Genomic DNA, 20,289 nt, shown 5'->3' with positions numbered 1-20,289 from the left:
GTGTAATTTCTGCCAAAAATGCATATTCTTCAACTAATCATGAGGAAACACTACACAAAGCCACATTCGACAAAATAACTGGCTTAGGTGCAGTATTGGTGATATAGTGGTGAACATAGCTGCCTTCCAAAATAAATGGCTTATAACCTCGAAATATGTCCAGTTCATGAGAGATAAAGACTGAGAAGCTGTTCCAGATCAAAGAAGTTTAAGGAGACATGAGAAATGAATGGAAAGTGTGATCATGGACCAAAAAGAAAAAAATATAATATTTATATATTTTTAACTTTATGTATATAAACTTTTCAAACTTTATATATAATATTATATATATTTATATATATTTATATACTTATATTTATATAAACTAAACTTTATATATATTTTATATATATGTAAAACTTTATATATATATAGACTAAATATATATATTTATATTTATATAAGCTTTAAACTTTATATATATGTAAACTCTATACATATATATTTATATTTTTTAAACTTTGCTGTAACAGGATGTTATTGGGAAAATTGGTGAAATTTGAATAAGATAATATTGTGTTAATGTAAAGTTCCAAAGTTTGTTAATTGAACAACCGTTATGTAATAGAATGCCCTTATTTATTTATTTATTTATTTATTTTAAATTATTTATTTATTTATTTTTGAGGCAGAGAGAGACAGAGCATGAACGGGGGAGGGGCAGAGAGAGAGGGAGACACAGAATCGGAAGCAGGCTCCAGGCTCCGAGCCATCAGCCCAGAGCCCGATGCGGGGCTCTGGGCTCACGGACCGCGAGATCATGGCCCGAGCTGAAGTCGGACGCTTAACCGACTGAGCCACCCAGGCGCCCCTAGAATGCCCTTATTTATAGGAAATATACACTGAAGTAGGGGTTAAAATGAAGTCCTATAGACAGATGGGGAGAACCAAAAATTAATAAATGGTAAGAACTTCCTATCTAAATTTCCAATCTAAACTGTTCCTTTTCCCTCCCCAAATGTCTCCAGCTCCCTTGAAAAGACCTGCCAGCGGACGCTATGCTCCTTGCTGATTATCTACCTGCCTCTTGGTCGCTGAGGATTTCAGCACCTGCCTTACAGTCTTTCTCTCCATCACTCCCCCAGGTCATCATCTTGGTCCATCCAACTCCCTCTATCTTCCTTGATCCTTTTTCTTCTAATATCTTTCTCCTGCATTACACTTCCGTCACCCACATCCCCTGTCAAACCTTAGACCTGTCATCACCAGCAACTGTACCACCTCTGGTTAAAGCCATTAGGTTGCTATGTTTAAACGTTTAGCATAGACCACACTTTGGACCCCCATCTGGGCCTGTATTTTTTTTTAATCCCAGAAAACCCACCAAATGGAGGTGGTGTTCCGCACCCCCCACACCTCCTGACCCCTCCTCCCCGAAGTCCCCTCCTCGCAGCGCTGTTACTCACAAGGAAGTACTTCCTTTGGATCATCCTCATGACATCAAAGGCTGTCACCTCCACCAGTGCCATCAGCACCAGCTGCACCAGGTTGGTCTTGCCTAGAACGGCACCCGCTGAAATGAGCACGGACATGGCGCTCATGGTGGCCAGCTTAATACTGGGGGCGAGAGAGAGAGAGAGAGAGAGAGAGATGACTGAAAAGAATGCTCTCATTCATGCATTCACTTATTCCCTCGTTCAACCAGCCTGGTGCTGTTTAAGAAGCTGAGGACACAATAGGAGAACAAGAAGACAAGATTCCACCCACACGGGGACTGATGATGCCCCATCTAGGGTCTCCTTGGGCTCCTTCCCCCATCAGGGGGGCATCAAGATCTGGGAAATCGATCCACACGTACTCATCCCTGCTGAGGACACTCTGATTCACGGTGTAGGAATTTCTTGCAGGAATGTCATCGGGAGTTACAGGGGCTGACTGTTCCCTCAGGGCCCCCTTCTGGGGTCTGACAACTGGGGCGCTGCTCCCCCAGCTTCTCTTCTGCCTTCATCTCGCAAAGATGCTCAATAGAGGGCGCTCTTCACCTGTTGGCCTGCCTGTCATTCAAGCACCCGCCACCCTCTCCTTGGTAGTGGAGCCTGGGTTTAGAAGTAGGACAAGCCTGGCTTCCAGTCCCAGCTTTTCCACTTGAGCAGCTCTTTAATCTCACTGAGCCTGTTCCTTCCTCTGTAAATACGACCGATGATGATATTTATCTCATGGTAGTGCTGTGGGGATTAGAAGGAAAATTTGTGCATGTGTGTCTAGCACCGCGATTGGCACAGAGGACTAACTCGGGAGTAGAAGCCTGCATTGTTAGCACTATTGCTGATTCCTTCCTTGCCTTGACAAATGAGCAAGCTCAGTGTGGGGATTCAAGAGGAGAAAACAACTTGTTTTCAAGGTACTTATGATCCAGCTGAGGAGATGGGGCTGACACTGTGAGTCTGTCCACTAAGACTATCCATGATATCACGTGGCGAGGGGGGTGGCTCACTGGAGGGAGAGAGCAGCGTGGACTGGGTTCATCAGGGAGGGCTTCCGGGGGGAGGCGGCACTAAGCAAAACAATCCATGGTGGTTAAACCAACCCACCCTCCTCTGGGCACCTTGCTCAGAGACTCCCTCCCCTCCCTAATGCTACCACCAACCACCGTCAGTACAAAAGAACATAATTTGTCAAGCATTATGTATAACAGCCTTGCGACTACACCCCCTCGTTTAAATTTTAATCTTCTGGCGCACCTGGATGGCTCAGTCAGGTAAGCGTCCAATGTTTTATTTCAACTCAGGTCATGATCTGTGCTGGCAGTGCGGAGCCTACTTGGGATTCTCTCTCTCCCTCTCTCTGCCCCTCCCCTCCTCGCTCGCTCTCAAATAAACCTTTAAAATAAATAAGTAAATAAGTTTTAATCTTCTAAGTGGCCTTCGGTAAACAATGCTAGGGTACCAGTCAGTACCTTCACATTACAGAACAGGACACTGAGACTAGAAGAGGTGACTCTTTGGGCCACAAAGCTAGTTAACAACAAAAGTTGAGGCTCAAACCCAGCTGGCCTGGATCCAAAGCCTGTGCTCTGAAGTCTGGACGCAGCCTCCTCGGCATTTGCTGCCAACATAGTGTCTTGCTTAAGACTCAAGGACTTGAGAGGGAAGATCAGGAGAGGACCAAGGGCCTGGGAAGGAGTCTCACAGGGATCAGGAATTATTTAGAACCGGAGTTACTCAAAGTTTCACCATGACTGGCCGTGTCATGTCTTTTGGGTGAGCACTCATTTAACTGGCAAGGGCCTGATTCAAGAGGACATGTGCCAGTGGTAGGATTCCAGACCCCAGGGGCCAGTTGGCACTGGGGAGGTGTCGAGACTGGGAAGTGTAGTGTGAGGAGTGCTGTCTCCAGTCCAGCCAGCTTAGGTTGGAATCCTGGCTGTGTGACCTTGGGCAAATCACTGAACCACTCTGTGCTTCTGTGTCCTCGCCTGTAAGGTGGAGGCAAGGCCTATGAGGCTATTCTAAGGGTAAACTGAGTTGATATATTTCAAGCACAATAAGAGGGTTGGTTATCGCCACTATCCTCCGGTGGAGGCCTCCTGAACCTTTCAAAATACAGCATTAAAAATATCACAACTTTCAGGGTTCTTTTTATTTTCATTTTGTTCCAGTAACCATTTACTAAGTCTTCACTACGTGAGGAAAACAAAGGACAAAGCTGAGTGGGACAGGCCCCTGCCCTGAAGGGACTGGTCATCGGTGACTCAAAGCAACTCAGTGCCAAGTCAGGCTGCACAGCTCAGGGGAGGCCGAGGGGGAAGGGGAGGGCGCTGTACCGGAGGCAAGCCTGGCCCCGTCCCCTGCACCAGCCCAGCCCCTGGAAAGGTCGGGAAGAAGCTCTCTGTTCCAATCTGGGAAGCCAGTCTGGTGGGGGGCTGGGGGGGGGGGCATCACAGCTGGGAGGATCCAAGCAGTCAGAGGCGGGGCAGGGGAGTTCACTCAGGCTGCAAAGGGCCTCTTCTTGTCTTCCTGGATTGAGTCAAGAACAAGTTGGTCCCTGTGGGCGGGGGACCTTAGAAGGAGCAGCCCAGAGATGCCTGGACAGTAGGTGCAGGAGGCTGAAGGTTTGTGTGACCTTAAGCCAAGGCAGCAGAAACGCCAGACCAGGGCCACCGCTGTCAGAGCTCCTCCGGAGAGTGCGCTTTGCCTCTTCCCAGGTGTTTCTTGGGGGGATGGGGTGGGGACAGATTGAATCCCCGTGGGGATTAGCCTAAAACTTGTTAGAAGAAAAAAATGTGGAGGTTTTTATCAGGGTCAGTAGAGAACCGACCGGGCTCTGTATGTTTCATGTTCTGACCACCCTGGAGTGTGTGGGAAGGGCTGCATACGGATAGTTAAAGGCTAAAGCCATTTTCCACCGCTTAACTGTGTGCCCCTTGGTAAGTGCCTTATGCTCTCAGAGCCTGGACACCAGTTAGCCCGCTGCTGGAAGGGTTAAACGAAGCCATGTTTGTGCACTGCCTGGTACAGTGTTTGGCTCACGGGGAGATGTTCAACAGCGGTGCTCAGAGATGCAGGGCTTCAGAGGGGAGGATGGAGTGGCCTGGAGAGCTGACAGGTCCCCCAAGATGGGATTTACCATCATCATCCGGGCAGGACAGAGATTCAGAGGTGGAGAAAACCAAAAACCAATTTTCAAGGTAAATTCTACCTAGTATCTCCTGTCATGGGCTAACGGCTTTTTTAATTTTAAAAAATGTTTTGTCTTTTTTTTGGCGGGGGGCTCGGCACCATGCCCAACGTGGACCTTGAACTCATGCCGCCGAGATGAACGTTTGCATGCTCTACGGACTGCTCCTTCCTATTCAGTAATCATCGCATTCCCCATGTAACCATTATTCTGACTCCTAGCAACATGGGTCATTTTGCTACTTCTAAGAGTTTCATATAAATACAGCCAAATGGATCAACCTGAATTGAAAGGCGTGGCTATTTCTTGCTCACCAACATTTGAGGACTAGCAATACTTTTTTACTTTCAAGAGACTGTGATAGTTCTTTTTTTTTTTTTCTGCAATCTCTATTCATTTTTCTTTGAACCCATGCTGCTCGTGTAACTTTACAAAATCACAGTCAATAATAAAGAAAGGACTTGGGGAGGGCTGTAGATCTGAGCCCGGGGTTGTCAGAGAAAATACAGGATTCCCAGTTCAATTTGAATTTTTTTTTTTAATTTTTTTTTAACGTTTATTTATTTTTGAGACAGAGAGAGACAGAGCATGAATGGGGGAGGGGCAGAGAGAGAGGGAGACACAGAATCGGAAGCAGGCTCCAGGCTCTGAGCCATCAGCCCAGAGCCCAACGCGGGGCTCAAACTCACAGACTGTGAGATCGTGACCTGAGCTGAAGTCGGACACCCAACCGACTGAGCCACCCGGGCGCCCCCAATTTGAATTTTAGATAAAGAGTGGATAATTTGTGAAGGTATATCCCAATATCGCATGGCTTCAAGGGGACATCCCAGCTATTCTAGAACCAGCCCTCTTGGGCCCCATACCTCAAGGATCCACAAAACGATCCAGCCACTGTCTGGTTACCTGGACAGTTTGATGACCACCTTCTTAGGGGAGAGCTGCTCCAGGAACCCATCCAGTAGGACTGCCCACTGCACCACCAGGGCCAGCAAGAAGAGGTTGAAGGCCACGCTGCTCCAGCCGTATCTCCGCAAAGACGAGTTGATGAAGCCAAAGCCAAGGGCCACCATGATGGTAACATCCTGCAGGACTGCCCAGGAGCAGATATGGAGAAGGAGAAAGGGAGGCAGACGAGATGGAAAGTTGTATGAAATTGGAATTTATAGAACTTACAGAATTAGAATGTACCTACATTCCGTGTGAATTTGTGGGGTGGCAGCTGGAAGGGATCATTAAAGAGTGCTTGGGCAAGTTGCTTTGCCTCTTTGAGCCTCAGTCTTCTCATCTGAATCATGGGGAAAATACATAGCAGGCAGGGCTGAGGCAAAGATTCGATGAGCTAATGCTGGGTAGGCACAAAGGCAGGGCCTGGCCCATAGTAAGTGCTCAGTAAATGTAGCAATTATTATTACTAAACTCGATGGAATGAACATGTGTAAAACATCTGGATCGATGCTTGGCACACAGTTGACATTCAATGAAGGTAATTACCGCTGCTATGGAGGATCAGATTCAACCTCCTGATCATGTACGTGAGAAAATAAGGCCACATGGGGCACCTGGGTGGCTCAGCTGGTTAAGCATCTGACTTTGGCTCAGGTCATGATCTCACGGTTCATGGGTTCCAGCCCTGCATTGGGCTCTGACAGCTCATCCGCTGACAGCTCAGAGCCTGGAATCTGCTTCGGATTCTGTGTTTCCCCTTCTCTCTCTGCTGCTCCCCCAGTTGTGCTCTGTGTCTCTTTCTCTCTCTCTCAAAAATAAATAAACATTAAAAAAATTTTTTTTTAAAAGAAAGAAAATAAGGCCACAGAAGCCAGTGACTTGGCCCAGAAAAGAGGGGGCAGAAGCAGGTCCCGAAGTTCTGTTGATAAGAACCAGATTATCCTTGCAGAAAACAGCTCTCTCCCTTTGTCCCTTGCTGGGAGGGACCCAGGGTTCGGGCAGAAAGCACCAGGGCCTTCTGAGTGACCCTCACCTTTTTCCAGCCTTGGACCCTGCTCAAGGGCTGCTGTGGCAGGGGAGCGCCAGAGACTTGCCTAATGGCAGGGAGAGGTCCAGCAAAAGGAAAAGGGTGGACCCTTGTATTTACTTCCAAGCTTGAAAAATGGTTCGCAGCTTGACAAACGTGGGTTCAAATCAGGGCTCTAGCAGTTTCCAGCTGTGCGGCTTAAGGTAGTTGTGTGAACTTTAGTAGCAGCCTACATGTATTAAGTGTTTCCCATATGGCAATACTCTTTTATTTACTTTATTTTTCTAAGTAATCTCTCTGCCCAACGCGGGGCTCGAACTCATGACCCTGAGATCAAGAATCCCACGCTCTCCAGACTGAGCCAGCCAGGATTTTAATCACCTCACACAGACCATCTCACTTATTTCGTACAACCACCTTCCAAGGCGGGTGCTGTTCTTATCACCATGTCACAGATGTGAAGGCTAAGCCACAGAGGAGTGAAGTAACTCACCCCAGCTCGTACAGCCAGATTTAAACCTAGATGGTCTGCCCCGAAGCCTGTGCCTTCACCCACCACACTATCTGCTCTCAGTTTTCTCACCCGCTCAATGGGAAAAACGATCACACCCTTCGTCGGGTCCCCAGAGTCTGATGCTATAATAGCCCATCATCACACAGGACAGAAAGACTGATCAACAAACACCGACTATTTCACATGTATAAATACCCAGGGAGAGAACTTGCAAGAATTTTTCCCCCGATGAATATTATCCTCTGGTTTGGGGAGAGTTTTACTTTTCTTTTTTTCCTTTTCTTTTTCTGTGTTTAAATTTTCTACAACCAGCACTTAGCCAGTGAACAAAAACAAACAAAACAACACGCACACACACACACACGCACCAAAGAAAGCACAGCCTTCAAGTTTAGACACTTCTGTTTGGTTCCAGTTCTGTCATTCCCCGTTAGGTTAAACCGTATTAAAATTGCCAACATTTGGCCATTTTTGACCTATAAAAATGGCATCTTATATATGCTTCAACCTCATAGCTGTGTGCCCTCGGAGGTGCCGTACCTTCCTCGTCAGCTAAATAAGGGCAATTATACCCACCCCCGAGGGGACGGGAGAGCTGAAGGAAGTGATATTTTGTTCAAGTGCTTGGCACTCCGTAAGTGGTGGCGATTCACCAGCACCGCCGTCACTCTCTTCACCGTCAAGGTTATCAGAACCCACCTGCTCTCCGAGGGCCTCAAGCCCTGGCCCTGATGACAACGAGGAAGCACTCGTTTCCAGAACTCTCCAAAGTCTCAGAAAGCCCCTTCGAGTTACATTTAAACCCACTTTCATTGAGAAATGCGTAGACCTAGGGTCGTGCACATCAAACTTGGGTGGGTGTTAACGTGTCCCCAAACAATCTGATCACACCAGGATGTTGGAGACCCCTGGGGACCCCAAAGGGTCTGGGAACTTGGGGAGTAGGTGAGAAAGGGCATTGATTCAACTTTTTGCCCCTTCTCCCCTGACATGGGGGGAGAGAAAGGTGCAGGCAACATTTCAGTCTCCTGTTGACACCCTCTTGGGAATGGAGGTGACAGGGCACATGTTGTACAGGGCGTTCCTCTTGGGAGCGCTCAAATTCCTTCAGGACCCAAGCAGGAAACCGTATGGATGAAAGGGCCTGTGGCCAACTAGAGATCGGACACCCCGCTTTCAGCATTCAAATTCAATCTTGTCTTAAAGACCGCTGTTAAGCCCAACCCCTGTGCCATTTAGCAGCAACTCTAAATGCATAGGGTCCAGACTTACTGAAGATTCCATGAGTCGGGAGACCCTTTCATTTTCCTCCCGTTGTACAGAAGCAGACCAGAGAGAGCCTGTGACCTCCTCAAGGCCACAGAGCAATGCTGGCAGCAGAACCGAGCTCTGACCCCCAGGTATGGTGCTCTTTAACCGGGCTGGGCTGTTTCTCGCTCTTGTCCGCCCCCACCTCACTAAGGGACCTCAGGCAAGGTCCTTGTCCTCTTTTGGGCCTCAATTTCTCTCTCTGTAAACATGTAGGTGTTGGACTTGGTACTCTCTAAGGCCCTTATAACTCTGGGCCTTTTTTTATATTCTTTTTTTTTTAATATTTAATGTTTATTTATTTTTGAGAGAGGGAGAGAGAGAGAGAGAGAGAGAGAGAGAGCATGAGTGGGGGAGGGGCAGAGCGAGAGAGGGACACAAGAACCCAAAGCAGGCTCCAGGCTCTGAGCTGTCAGCACAGAGCCCGACGAGGGGCTCGAACCCACGAGCCGTGAGATCACGACCTGAGCCGAAGTCGGACGCTTAACCGACTGAGCCACTCAGGCGCCCCAACTCTGGCATATTCTGAGGAGAGGATCAACAGGTGGGGAGAGGAGGGTGACCGGGATAGGGCAGAGGCGGGGCCCTAAGGAGGAGGAAGTCAGAGGATCTCGGGTGGGGGGGCTTTATCAGGCACAGCTACCGTCCCCACCGCTGCCCTGCCCGGTGTAGGAGCTCGGGGCCTTCCTCCCCAAGGCCCCACACTGTCCCTAAGGGAGGAGCTGTACTCCACCCAGCGGGATAAAGTTAGGGTGGCAGTTTCTGCGAGCTGTCGACAGAGCCCATTCACCCTAAATGAACAGTCCATGACGTTAGAATTCAGGCCTTTCCGCTCCCTGCACTCTCCTGCTTCTTCTCCTGGTCTCCCAGGCCCCTCTCTGATTCTTCCTAGGTCTCATTATCCGAACCCCCACTTCAGGGCCAGGTCCCAGCTCAGAGCATCCCCAGTGGTGCCAGCCTCCACCTCTCAGAGCCTGCGCTGCACCCCACGTCGGCTGCTGGGCTGATAGGCTAATGGCCTCTAAGGTGTTCAGGGGTGATAAGGAGTGGATGTGCGACAGGGGCCCCCGTGACTGGGCCCCAGAGGGGAATTTTACAGTCTAAGACAGGCCTCGGGAGAATTTTATGAAAGCCCCATGGCTTGCAGAAAGGGTCTAGCCTGAGAGGCCAGTGTTGAGACGAGGCACTTGTTACCAGCATTGTAACAGCAACCACGTATGTGGTGCGCCCCCCTCCCCCAGGCCCCCTTCTAAGTGCCTGACAGCTTTAACCGACAGCAACTTCGCGCAGTACGTCCTATTTGCTACCCACATTTTACATATAGGGAAAGGGAGGCACACAGAGGTGCTGTAACTAGCCCAGGTCACACAGCTAGCAAACGGTGAGCAATCTGAATCTGGACCATCTGGGTTTAACCACCACACATCGTGCCTCTCCGTATAGCACACGTAGTATAATGGTGAAGAGTATGGACTGAGTCAGGTTGTCAGGGTCCAGAGGCTGCCTCTACCTCTGTGTCCCAGCTGCCTAATCTGTAAAATGGGTGTGAAACAATGGTGCCTGCTCAGAGGATTGTCACGAACATTTTCGCCAGTTCGCGCAAATCACGTATCCTGTGCCTACCACTCATTAGCTGTGTGACTTTGGGCAAGACTCTTCCCCCCCCTCCTCTGGCCTGGCTGCCCCTGTGATCCTAGCTCTGTGTTCCCACCCGCCTTTGCTCCTTCCTCTGGCCTGCAGGCACTCCAGCACCAAGAGCTCTGAAGCCAGACCCAGCTTCTGTCCCTTAGGACGCTCGACTTCCGCACTACTCTCCCCACTGCTGACTGGGAAGATCTCGGCAGCCCCAGACTGGGACCACCCATAGTGCCCCATGCTGATTTCTGCTCCCCAATAGCCTCTACTCCCACCCTACCTTCACCCCTACAGCATTCTGGGAATAGAAAAAGAGATTTCCCAATCAAAGGGGACAGCCAAGGCTAAGATATGGGACGTTCTAGGATTTGGGGGTACCATATTTGTATGTCAGTGGGAAAGCCCCTCATGTCTTTTAGTAGCTCTCCTCCCTTTGGGGAGTAAGGGGGGAGTTGGGTAGTATCCACAGTGCAGGGCCCAGGATGTTCCCCCAGTCTGGCAGTCCTGGAAGAGGCTCTGTGTATAGATCATTACGGTAATGGGTTCCAATGAAGGAATCATGCCTTCCAGTATAGGCCCCTCCCCCCTGGGTTGGGCCTTGTGATTTGCTTTGGCCAATGAGACATGAGTAAACGCGATACGAGCAGAGGTTTGAAAAGCACCCACCCATTGGGGCTTACCCTCTTTTGCAGCAGTAACTATTCCGCTACCCTGTGAAGAAGTCTGGGCTAGGGTGATGGAGCCACATCACATTCACTACCAGCCAGCATCACCCGCCAAACATGTGAATGAGGCCGTCCCACCCCAGTCAAACCTCCAGGCCGCACATGCACGAGAGAGCCTAGGAAACCGACAGAAGAACCACCCGGCTGGGCCCCACCCGTATCGCTGAACCACTTAATCACAATCGGGAACAAATTGAATGGCCATTAACAAATCAAAATGGCCATTTGAAGTCACTACGTTTGGGGGCGGTCTGTTATGCAGCAATGGATAGCTGATACACTCTGCTTCCCCTAAGCATCTCAGAGGCGCCTCATCCCCAAGCCTAGAGTGAATATATCATTGTTCATTTCACGAACCTGCTTCTCAGGAATTGGCACGTCCATATACCCAACCACACGTCTAAAGCCGTCCTGAGCTCCTTTCACTTTCACCGGGTACAGCTCATTTGACCTCCTAGCTATCGCTTGAATGTTGGGACTCTTTGCTTCTCCCTCATGGTCCCTGCCCATTTGGTCTCATCGCCGGCCGTGTGGACGGTGGTCGCCAACGTAGGGAACGCACACCTCAGAAGATGCTCCAGAAGATCCACAGGGGCTCCCGGAGGAACATATTAGCCCTTCCAGTTTTGTTTGTTTTTATAAAAGTATAAGGAACCGGGGCGCCTGAGTGGCTCAGTCGGTTAAGCTTCCGACTTCGGCTCAGGTCACGATCTCACAGTTCATGAGTTCGAGCCCCATGTTGGGCTCTGTGCTGACAGCCAGAGCCTGGAGCCTGCTTCGGACTCTGTGTCCCCCTCTCTTTCTGCCCCTCCCCCACTCATGCTTGGTCAATCTCTCTCTCTCTCTCTCTCTCTCAAGAATAAGTAAACATTAAAAAATGGTATTTCAAAAATAGAAGAAATTAAAGTCTATTAATAATAAAAGCAAATACGTTTAATCAGTCTTTATATGGGAAAGTGCTATTGTCTTGTGATAGCAATGAAGCAGAGAGACGGTGAATAATTTGCCCAAGGTCTCACAGCTAAGGAGAGGCAGAGGCGGGGTTTGAATCCGTCTGGCTCCAACATTTGTCAAACTTTTCACATGCATAAGAGTCACTTTGAGGGCTTGCTTGGGAAAATTCAGGTTGCTGGGCCCTACCCCGAACATTTCTGATGGATAGGTATGGACTGGGCTTGGGAATCTGCATTTCTAACAAATTCCTGAGGTGCCCGTGGCTGAGGTGGCTGCTCTGGGGACCACACTTGGAGAACCACTGATCTAGGCGCCTCTTCCTCCAAAGGCCCTGGGTGAAGTTTGCATTTCTGAGAGTATTTAAGATCCACGTGACCCCAGGAGCCTCCTCTGCCTGTTCGGGATGTCAGACAGCTTTCTGGTCTCCTAGCTTTGGAAGGTGGCCTGAGGGGAGTATTGGGCCACAGGGAAGAGGGGACAACTGTTTCTCTGTATTCATCATGCTGCAACGAATGGCAGGATTTCATTTTGTTTTTGTTTTAAATTTGATTATGGATTATGGAAAAGTTTAAGCATATGCAAGACCAGAGAGTCACTTGATGAATGTCATGTGCCCATTCCCAGTTTTGATGACTGTCACACGGGGCCAATCTTATTTTATTATCCTTTTCCACTGTTTTCTTTTTCTTTCTTTCTTTTCTTTTTTTCTTTTTTTTTTTTTTTTTTGCATAAAGCAAGCCCCAGACATTGCCTCATTTCAGTATATCTCTCTAGCAGATAGGGCCTTTAAAAAAAACCCAGAGTGCTGCTCTCAGACTTAACAAAACTAACAACAATTCCTCGGTATTGTACAGGATTCTTGCTGATTGTCTCAAAAATGTCTTTTTGGAATTGGCAGGTTTGAATAACATTGTTGTTCCCCTGGACTGGATTAGATTAAGTGAGTTGACAGATTAGGTTACCCAGTTCTAGTTCAACTAACCTTCACGGAATGGACACCTGCCTAAAACCACCGAATGAAGGCAAAACCGTAATGGCAGCCAAGTGTATGAAAAAAAAAAAAAAAGGGCAAAGAGTTGTGCAAACTCTTTACTGGTCACAAAGTTAAAAAGAAGTCAGTCTAATTAGATCTGACAGGAAGTCAACCAAGAGAATTTGAAATTATCAAGAAGACTCTAGGAATGGATTTACATTCTTTCTCGGTAATGGGAACAATGGACCTTGCCTCGAGATTGACTGGTCCTGGTACCCTCACAACCCGTAATTTGAAAATATTATGTATTTCATTTGACCACTCTCAAATTTTCTAATTTGTGTGTGTGTGTGTTATTATAATGTATAAAAGATATTAATGTGGCAGTACTTTGCCTGTAACATGTAAATATGGTGCATGTCGCCATAACCTGAACCCAAACTCGTCCTATTAGGTCAGCAGCATGAGGGTCAAACTCCAGACTCAATCCAGTCGGTCTGCCATGTTTTACCCCCATCTTGGTGCTCCAATGTTGCAATGTTAAGCCTTCACCTGGTCCACTCCAATGAGTGCACACACAATGGCTCTTGCTGTCCTCTCACTCTGGATGATGATCCATTTTCACATGGTTGACTCCTGCTGAGCCTCCAAGACCTGGCTGGGCAGTCACTTCCTTCCAGAAGCCTTCCCTGACACTATCCACTCCCTTGCCCAGGTTATGGGCTCTTCTCTGTGCTTCTATGGAAAGTGAGTGTCTGAGGACACTTTATGCTAGCAGCACAGCACAAGGCTGAAGAACATGGACCCTGGAGCCACTCTAGAGAGTTTAAATACTGGCTCCTATACCCAGTGGTTATACGACAAGTGACTCAACCTCGTTGTAAAATGGGGCAGTGAAGCCTAATGGGTAAGTGCGTGGAAACTAAAACCAGGCTGTGTAAATTTAAATTTGCTATGCTGTCGCTACTGAGTGACCTCTCTTCAACATCTATGTGCCTAATTTCCTTATATGAAAAACAGAGATCATAATCATACCTACCTCATGGGGTTGTTGTGAGGGTTCAACATAAAGCATTTAAATAGTGCCTGGTACATAGTGAGAGTTCAAGAAATATTAGCTCTGATTGGCATGTGTCTAAATCCCACATTTAGGGATATGATAACAGGGCTGAATGAATGAATGCATGCATGCATTGAATTACACTGTATTGGATTGAAAAGAATTAAGGTAAACTGAAATGAATTTAAATTGTGCCTAGGCCTTGCTTGTTAGGTACAACAAGCCTAGGGCCCCTCCCTAGGCAGCCCCTGAAGTGTAGATGCTTCCCTCCCCCCACCTACCTCCCTGCCTGCCCCCTCCTGCCCCCCCCCCCCCACCTCTTTGTCCCACTCCTGCTGCTGAGGCCCCGGGATGCCTTATCTTTGCTTTAACTAACTAGCCAGTTCACATCTCTTAGGAAGAAGCAGGCACTCAACCAGACTCCAGGTTCAGCTTTGTCTCAGGGAGGTCACTCAAGGAGGCCCATCCGTTACCATAGATAAGATATCGTCCCCCTGAGATCGCTTGAAACTCATCTCAATTTTTTTAAAAAAAAAAGCAAAGGGGCGCCTGGGTGGCGCAGTCGGTTAAGCGTCCGACTTCAGCCAGGTCACGATCTCGCGGTCCGTGAGTTCGAGCCCCGCGTCAGGCTCTGGGCTGATGGCTCGGAGCCTGGAGCCTGTTTCCGATTCTGTGTCTCCCTCTCTCTCTGCCCCTCCCCCGTTCATGCTGTGTCTCTCTCTGTCCAAAAATAAATTAAAAAAAAAAAAAAAAAAAAAAAAACGTTGAAAAAAAAAAATAAAAAAATAAAAATAAAAAAAAAAGCAAAAAGCCAGGGGGCACCTGGCTGACTCAGTCAGTTGAGCGTCTGACTTCGGGTCAGGTCATGATCTCACAGTTTGTGAGTTCGAGCCCCGCATCGGGCTCGCTGCTGTCAGTGCGGAGCCCCTTAGGATCTTCTGGCCCCTCGCTCTCTGCCCCTCCCCTGCTCATGCTGTCTCTCTCAAAAATAAATACAACATTTAAAAAATAATAATAATTTTTAAAAAATTAAAAAAGCAAAAGCGACACCCCCGTCTCGTTGACAGTTGTCCTCGTCACAGCCTGTGACTATTTTTAGCTGCATGTAGAATAACGACCATTCTACACTCCTCTTCAGCCATACCTTATGGCTCTGGGTTTGCAGACAGAATGTAGACTTCCGGCCAATAAGTGAGGAGAAGGCTGGGGGTGGAGGAGGGGCAACAGACCAAAGCCCCGGAAAGGCGGGTGGCACAGAAATGAACAAGAGAGACCCCCAAACAGGAAACAAAAACTAAAAGCCGAACAGCGTGAAATTCCTTGCTGTTAAGGAGACAGGGGAGGAGGGGACAGAGAAGCAGAGACTTACGAAGACCATTTGGCAAAGGGAATTCTGTAAATACAGACTAGGAGGCCCCGGACTGCCCTGACACATCCAGGAAGGCTTCATCAAGAGGGGGTGTCCACGCTGGTCCTAAAGGAGAGCCTACGTTGTTGGCTGGGTCTTTTTGCACAACCCACGGAAGAAGGCGTGGGAACCTATTTACTCAACGACTTTGTGGAAAGGAACCTCTAGGCCCCCGGAGGATCACGGACCTCCTCTTCCCTTGTCCCTGCTACTTGCCTCTGTGACCACCTCCCCTCTGGACACTCACCTCGATAGGTCTCCATGAGCTTCTTCGGATCCTGTGAGGAAGTGTCATAGGAGGTGAAAAAGAAGAAGATGACAATGAGAGCCACCTCCAGCACGAGGGTCCACAGGGGCAGGAAACACTGCATGGATGGTGGGTACTTAGAGCCCATTCTGGGTCCGGCTCTGTGTGGCACTTTCACCAGCTCCAGGCATCAGCCGTCTGCCCTCGTCCCCCGCCAAGGGAGTCATAGGAGAGACACCCACCAACAGCCTTATCTCAGGCTGCAAGACTGGCTCTGCTGGCCTGTCTATGGAGTTAACACAGGAGCAGAGGGACTAGGACAGGGAGGGGGAAGAAATGCACTTATTCCAACATGAACTCATTCATTCGCTATTTATTTATTCATTCCACAAGTAATTGCTGCGCTCCTACTCTACGGCAGGCACTGTGCTCAGTTTAGAAGACGGCATTCATGGGGCGCCTGGGTGGCTCAGTCGGTTGGGCGTCTGACTTCGGCTCAGGTCATGATCTCGCGGTCCGTGAGTTCGAGCCCCGCGTCGGGTTCTGTGCTGACAGCTCAGAGCCGGGAGCCTGCGTGGGATTCTGTGTCTGCCCCTCTCTCTGCCCCTCCTCTGCTCGTGCCCCGTCTCTCACAAATAAATAAATGTTAAAAAAAAAAAAAGAGGGCATTCATTCACTCAGCACCCAAACATAACAACCCTCCTTTGCTCGTTACTTCAGTTTCCCTCACCAGACAGGTAGAGAACGGGTCAACACTCCTCTTTTATAGATGGGGAAACTAAGGCTCAGAGGGGGATTTGGATACACAAAATTTCTCTTTAATACCTTACCACCTCAGAAAGGGCACCCAGTGAGTGCTTCACAAGGACGTATTGAACAAGAAGGAATGAATGAATGAATGAATGAATGGAAGCAAAGCACAATACTAAGCCCTGAGGAGGATACAGACAGGGCCCAAGGGGAACTAACTTCTCAGACTTACACAGTTGAAATTATTTATATTTGAATCTGTATTTAAATCTACTTGTTTGTAAATCTTTTTTTTTTTTTTTTTTTTTTTTTTTTTTTAACTTTTATTTATTTTTGAGAGACAGAGAGAGACAGAGCATGAACGGGGGAGGAGCAGAGAGAGAGGGAGACACAGAATCCGAAACAGGCTCCAGGCTCTGAGCTGTCAGCACAAAGCCCGATGCGGGGCTCGAACTCACGGACCGTGAGATCATGACCTGAGCCGAAGTCGGACGCCCAACCGACCAAGCCACCCAGGCGCCCCTGTTTGTAAATCTTTTAAGGGGTAGATGGGGGAATAAAAAGGAGACTTGGGTCCAGCTCTATAAAAACCTGGCAGGGTCCTGCCCCAGCCCTAGGCTGTGGTTGTCTCCAGCCCTACTCACCTCCTCACAGAGCAACCCAGGATCCCGCCTGGGGCATGAGTGGTTGTAGCTCATTGGAGGCAGGCCACCAGCCTCAGCACCCCTGTCCCACAGCCTTCGACAGTCCCTTGAAATGGGATTTAGAGCGCCTGGGATCCAGTTCTGACCCTGCAGCTAATTTGGTAGCTCACATCCCTGTGGCTAGCAGAAGGTCGGACGTATAACAAGCATAAAGAAAGAGAGGGAGGGAGGGAGGGATTGAAGTTTTCTTGCTTTCGACACTGGCCCCAGCCACTGGCCACTGAGTATAGACTGAATTTGTGAGGCCTCAGATAACAAAACTAGACTAGGAGTTGCAGGGAGGCACATTTGGGCCCAACATGAAAGGATCCTGTATTGACCATTACAGCTGTCCAGTGAAACAGGCTGCCCATGAGGTAGTAAGCACCCTGTCACTAGAGGAATGCAAACAGAAGCTGACGGTTATTTGGCAGTGAGGTCTCAGAAGTGACTCATATGTGATTTGCAGGGGATTTTAATCACCCAGTAGAATCTTGTCATTTTGTTTTTCGATGCATAGACTCACACCCAGAAGGCCATACCCAAGGTCGTACAGGCAGTGGAAATCAGTTCATTCTTGCTCAGTGCGGCTTATTTGTAGAAGAAAAAAATCAAAAATAAGCTGAATGTCTAATAGTAAGGGACAGGTAAATAAACTACGGGCCACACATCTTGCCACTAAAGCCGTGGTTCTGAACATACGTGGAAACGTCGAGAAGAATTGCTTTTAAGGTGTATCAAAAGTGACACAGAGGATACACTATTTGGTAGAAAAAGCAAGTAATAATACAGTATGTAAGGTATGTTCTCATTTTTGTTAAAAAAAAAAACCAAAAAACCAAACCAATATATTAATGAATTCAGCCTGTAAACCACGGACACTGGTTTCTTTTGCTTTAGCTAAGCCCTCTTCCAGTTCTAGAAGTCTAGGAAAGGAGGCTTCCCAGCCCTCTGCCACCTGAACAGCAGCAACAGAGAGAAGGTGCCCTGACCCCTAGGGATCAGGGACAGAAGTCTCCATTCCCTCATGATCGCCCCCTGGTTCTGATTTCTGGCCTTCCTTAAGGAGGAACTCCCCGGTGTGGGGGATAAATAAGGCCCTGGCTGGCCTGGGTCCTGTACCAGCAGCTTGTAAACCAGGCAGCTGGACCCACCTGCCCAGGGGCACCAAATGTCAGCCAGATGAACACTAAAGATTTTCAGTCACTGCCAGCCCCTGTGCCTGGAGCCCCCCTGATGGTTGTTTACGGGCTGGCAGACTCAATGTGGGCAGAAGCCGGTTCCACAGCACCTGAAACCCCTGTGGGTCCTGCCCCTGCCCCAGTGAGGGACTGGCTGCTCCACGAGAGGACCAAGCTCCTTGCCAAACAGGCTTTCTTTAATGAAGGGAGGCGTCCCCCACCCTGGACCTCTCCCAGCAGATTTGTCAAAAGCACCATTTTCTTTCTGCCCCTCTAACGCTTGCAAAAGGTCCCTGTTTTCTGACTACTGTTCCAGACACTCTGTCTCCAAATCACCAAGGCAGTTCACCTGGTACAAGAAAGCACAGGGATTCGAGGGCAGCTATGTCCTAAAACAAATACAGTGGGTGGCTCAGGCGGCTAAGTGTCCGACTCTTGATTTTGGCTCAGGTCATGATCCCACGATCCTGGGTGTGGAGCCTGGTTTAAGATTCTCTCTCTCCCTCGCCCTCTGCCCCTCCCCCACTTGCTCATGCAGGCACACGCACTCTCAAAAATAAGTAAATAATAAAACAAAATTTAAAAACCCCAACACAGTTCAATGTTACTTGCCAAATCTAGGCGGGTTGTAAATGGCTTTCCGGCGTAGAATTCTTTCAAACCTTTTTGGCGTACGTTAGAAATTTTCCCTAAGAAAATGTTGGGGAAAAAGCACGGTGCGCACCTGCTGCTCCTCCTGCCTGAAACCCTCTTCCTGCCAGATAACCCCTCCCGCTCTCAGCAGCTCAGATCCGAGTGAGAACAGGGACTTTTGACTATTGCAGCTCAGCACCTAGTGTCCGGTCCGTAGTAGGTGATCCATAAATATTTGTTGAATAAATAACAGCTGCCATTTCCAGAATGCCAAGCACTGGACCCAGAATTCCGCATACGTCATCTCGTTTTCTTTTCCCCTCAAGCCTCTGAGTACAGGCACCGTCTCTTATGGATGAAGGGACTGTTGCTCAGAAAAGGCTTGGGAGTGCTCAAAGTCACACAGCCAATAAATGGTAGGGTTGGGACTCAACCCACAGCCATGTGACGCCACGGCTTATGCTGGTGACTCCTTTGCAATTCTGCTTTCCATTTAGTAACCCACTCACAGTCTCAATTTCCTTATGAGTCAAAGAAGACGAGCTGCTCTGCTTTCCTCACGGGGTGATTACAAATGTGAAGCTACGTAAGCGTGAGCGGCAACCAGGTTATTGAAATGAAGGTGGGCAAGGGAGGCCATGCCTGCGGCAATCTGATCCCGAGCGGCCAGCCTCCCTCTAGGTGCAATGAATCAAGGCAGAGAGACTGCAGAGTTCCCACGTAATCATGCGTTTTCTGAAAAACAGGACTCCGTGGGAAGACTCACCATGCTGTCCTCATCTGAGTGAAGCATTGTAAAGCTCAGTCACCGGCAGTGACCGAGGAAGTAGGTGGGTCCTCCGTTCCCTCTCTGGAAGTTTGTCCACGCCAAGGGTGTGATCCTGCTCTGGCCATGCCCGTTTAAAGGGTGGCTAAGTCCGTCATTCATTCATTCCACAAACGTGAGCCCCGGAGTCGGCCAAGCTGGGTTCAAATCCTGGCTCTGCAAATGATCGGCTGTGCGAACTTGGGTAGGATGATGGGTATCTCTGAGTCTGTTTCCTCATCGGTAAAGCAGGGAGAATCAGTGTCAACCTCATAGGGCGGTTGTGAGGATTGAGTGAGTGTAAGTGTCACGTAAGTGACATGTAAGTGAGTGAGTGAAGTTGATGTAAGTGTCAGAAGCATAGAAAATGCTCCATAAATGTTAGTAATTATTATTATTGCATGGGGTGGGCAGATTTACCGTAGAAAACTTTGAAAATGCAGACATGCACAAAGTTTACATAAAGCACCCGCGATTTTTAATATCTCCTAAAGCCAGCTCTCCTTCTTTTTGTATATTTGTCCGATTTTTTTTTCTATTCATGTGAACGTGTGCCTTGTTTTTTTTTCCCTACAAAAGTGGGATTATATAGCACATACTGTGTGCTAACTCGCTCTTTTCACAAAGAGCGTATCATAAGTAATTTCCAAGCCGGGAACATCTTTCTATAACACTAACTCACGGTGGCTAAGAACTCAGGCTCTGATACCAGAATTTCTGAGTTTGAATCCGGGCTCTATCACTTACTGTGTGACCTTCGGCAAAGAACTGAATTGCTC

At 48.5% G+C, this 20,289-nt stretch overlaps 1 protein-coding gene across 4 annotated transcripts in view; it reads right to left on the bottom strand.

Moving 5' to 3' along the window:
• Positions 1 to 15,742, bottom strand: part of LOC131505256 (RH-like protein) — a 57,225-nt gene extending 41,483 nt beyond the window's left edge. The window contains exons 1-3 of one of the 4 annotated variants that reach the window (XR_009258335.1): positions 15,459 to 15,742; positions 5,566 to 5,752; positions 1,449 to 1,599 (exon numbers count right to left, since the gene is read on the bottom strand). Coding sequence is in view for 3 of the 4 variants with exons in the window: in XM_058718580.1 (XP_058574563.1) it covers positions 1,449 to 1,599; positions 5,566 to 5,752; positions 15,459 to 15,606 (486 nt within the window). In the remaining variant the exon portion in view is untranslated. The remainder of the gene's footprint in view (positions 1 to 1,448; positions 1,600 to 5,565; positions 5,753 to 15,458) is intronic. The other 3 variants (XM_058718580.1, XM_058718582.1, XM_058718583.1) reach the window with 3 other exon arrangements.
• Positions 15,743 to 20,289: the final 4,547 nt, after the last annotated feature.

The sequence above is a fragment of the Neofelis nebulosa genome, chromosome 2, assembly GCF_028018385.1.
Source record: "Neofelis nebulosa isolate mNeoNeb1 chromosome 2, mNeoNeb1.pri, whole genome shotgun sequence".
Lineage (NCBI taxonomy): Eukaryota > Metazoa > Chordata > Mammalia > Carnivora > Felidae > Neofelis > Neofelis nebulosa.
This window is presented reverse-complemented; position numbering and strand designations above follow the sequence as displayed.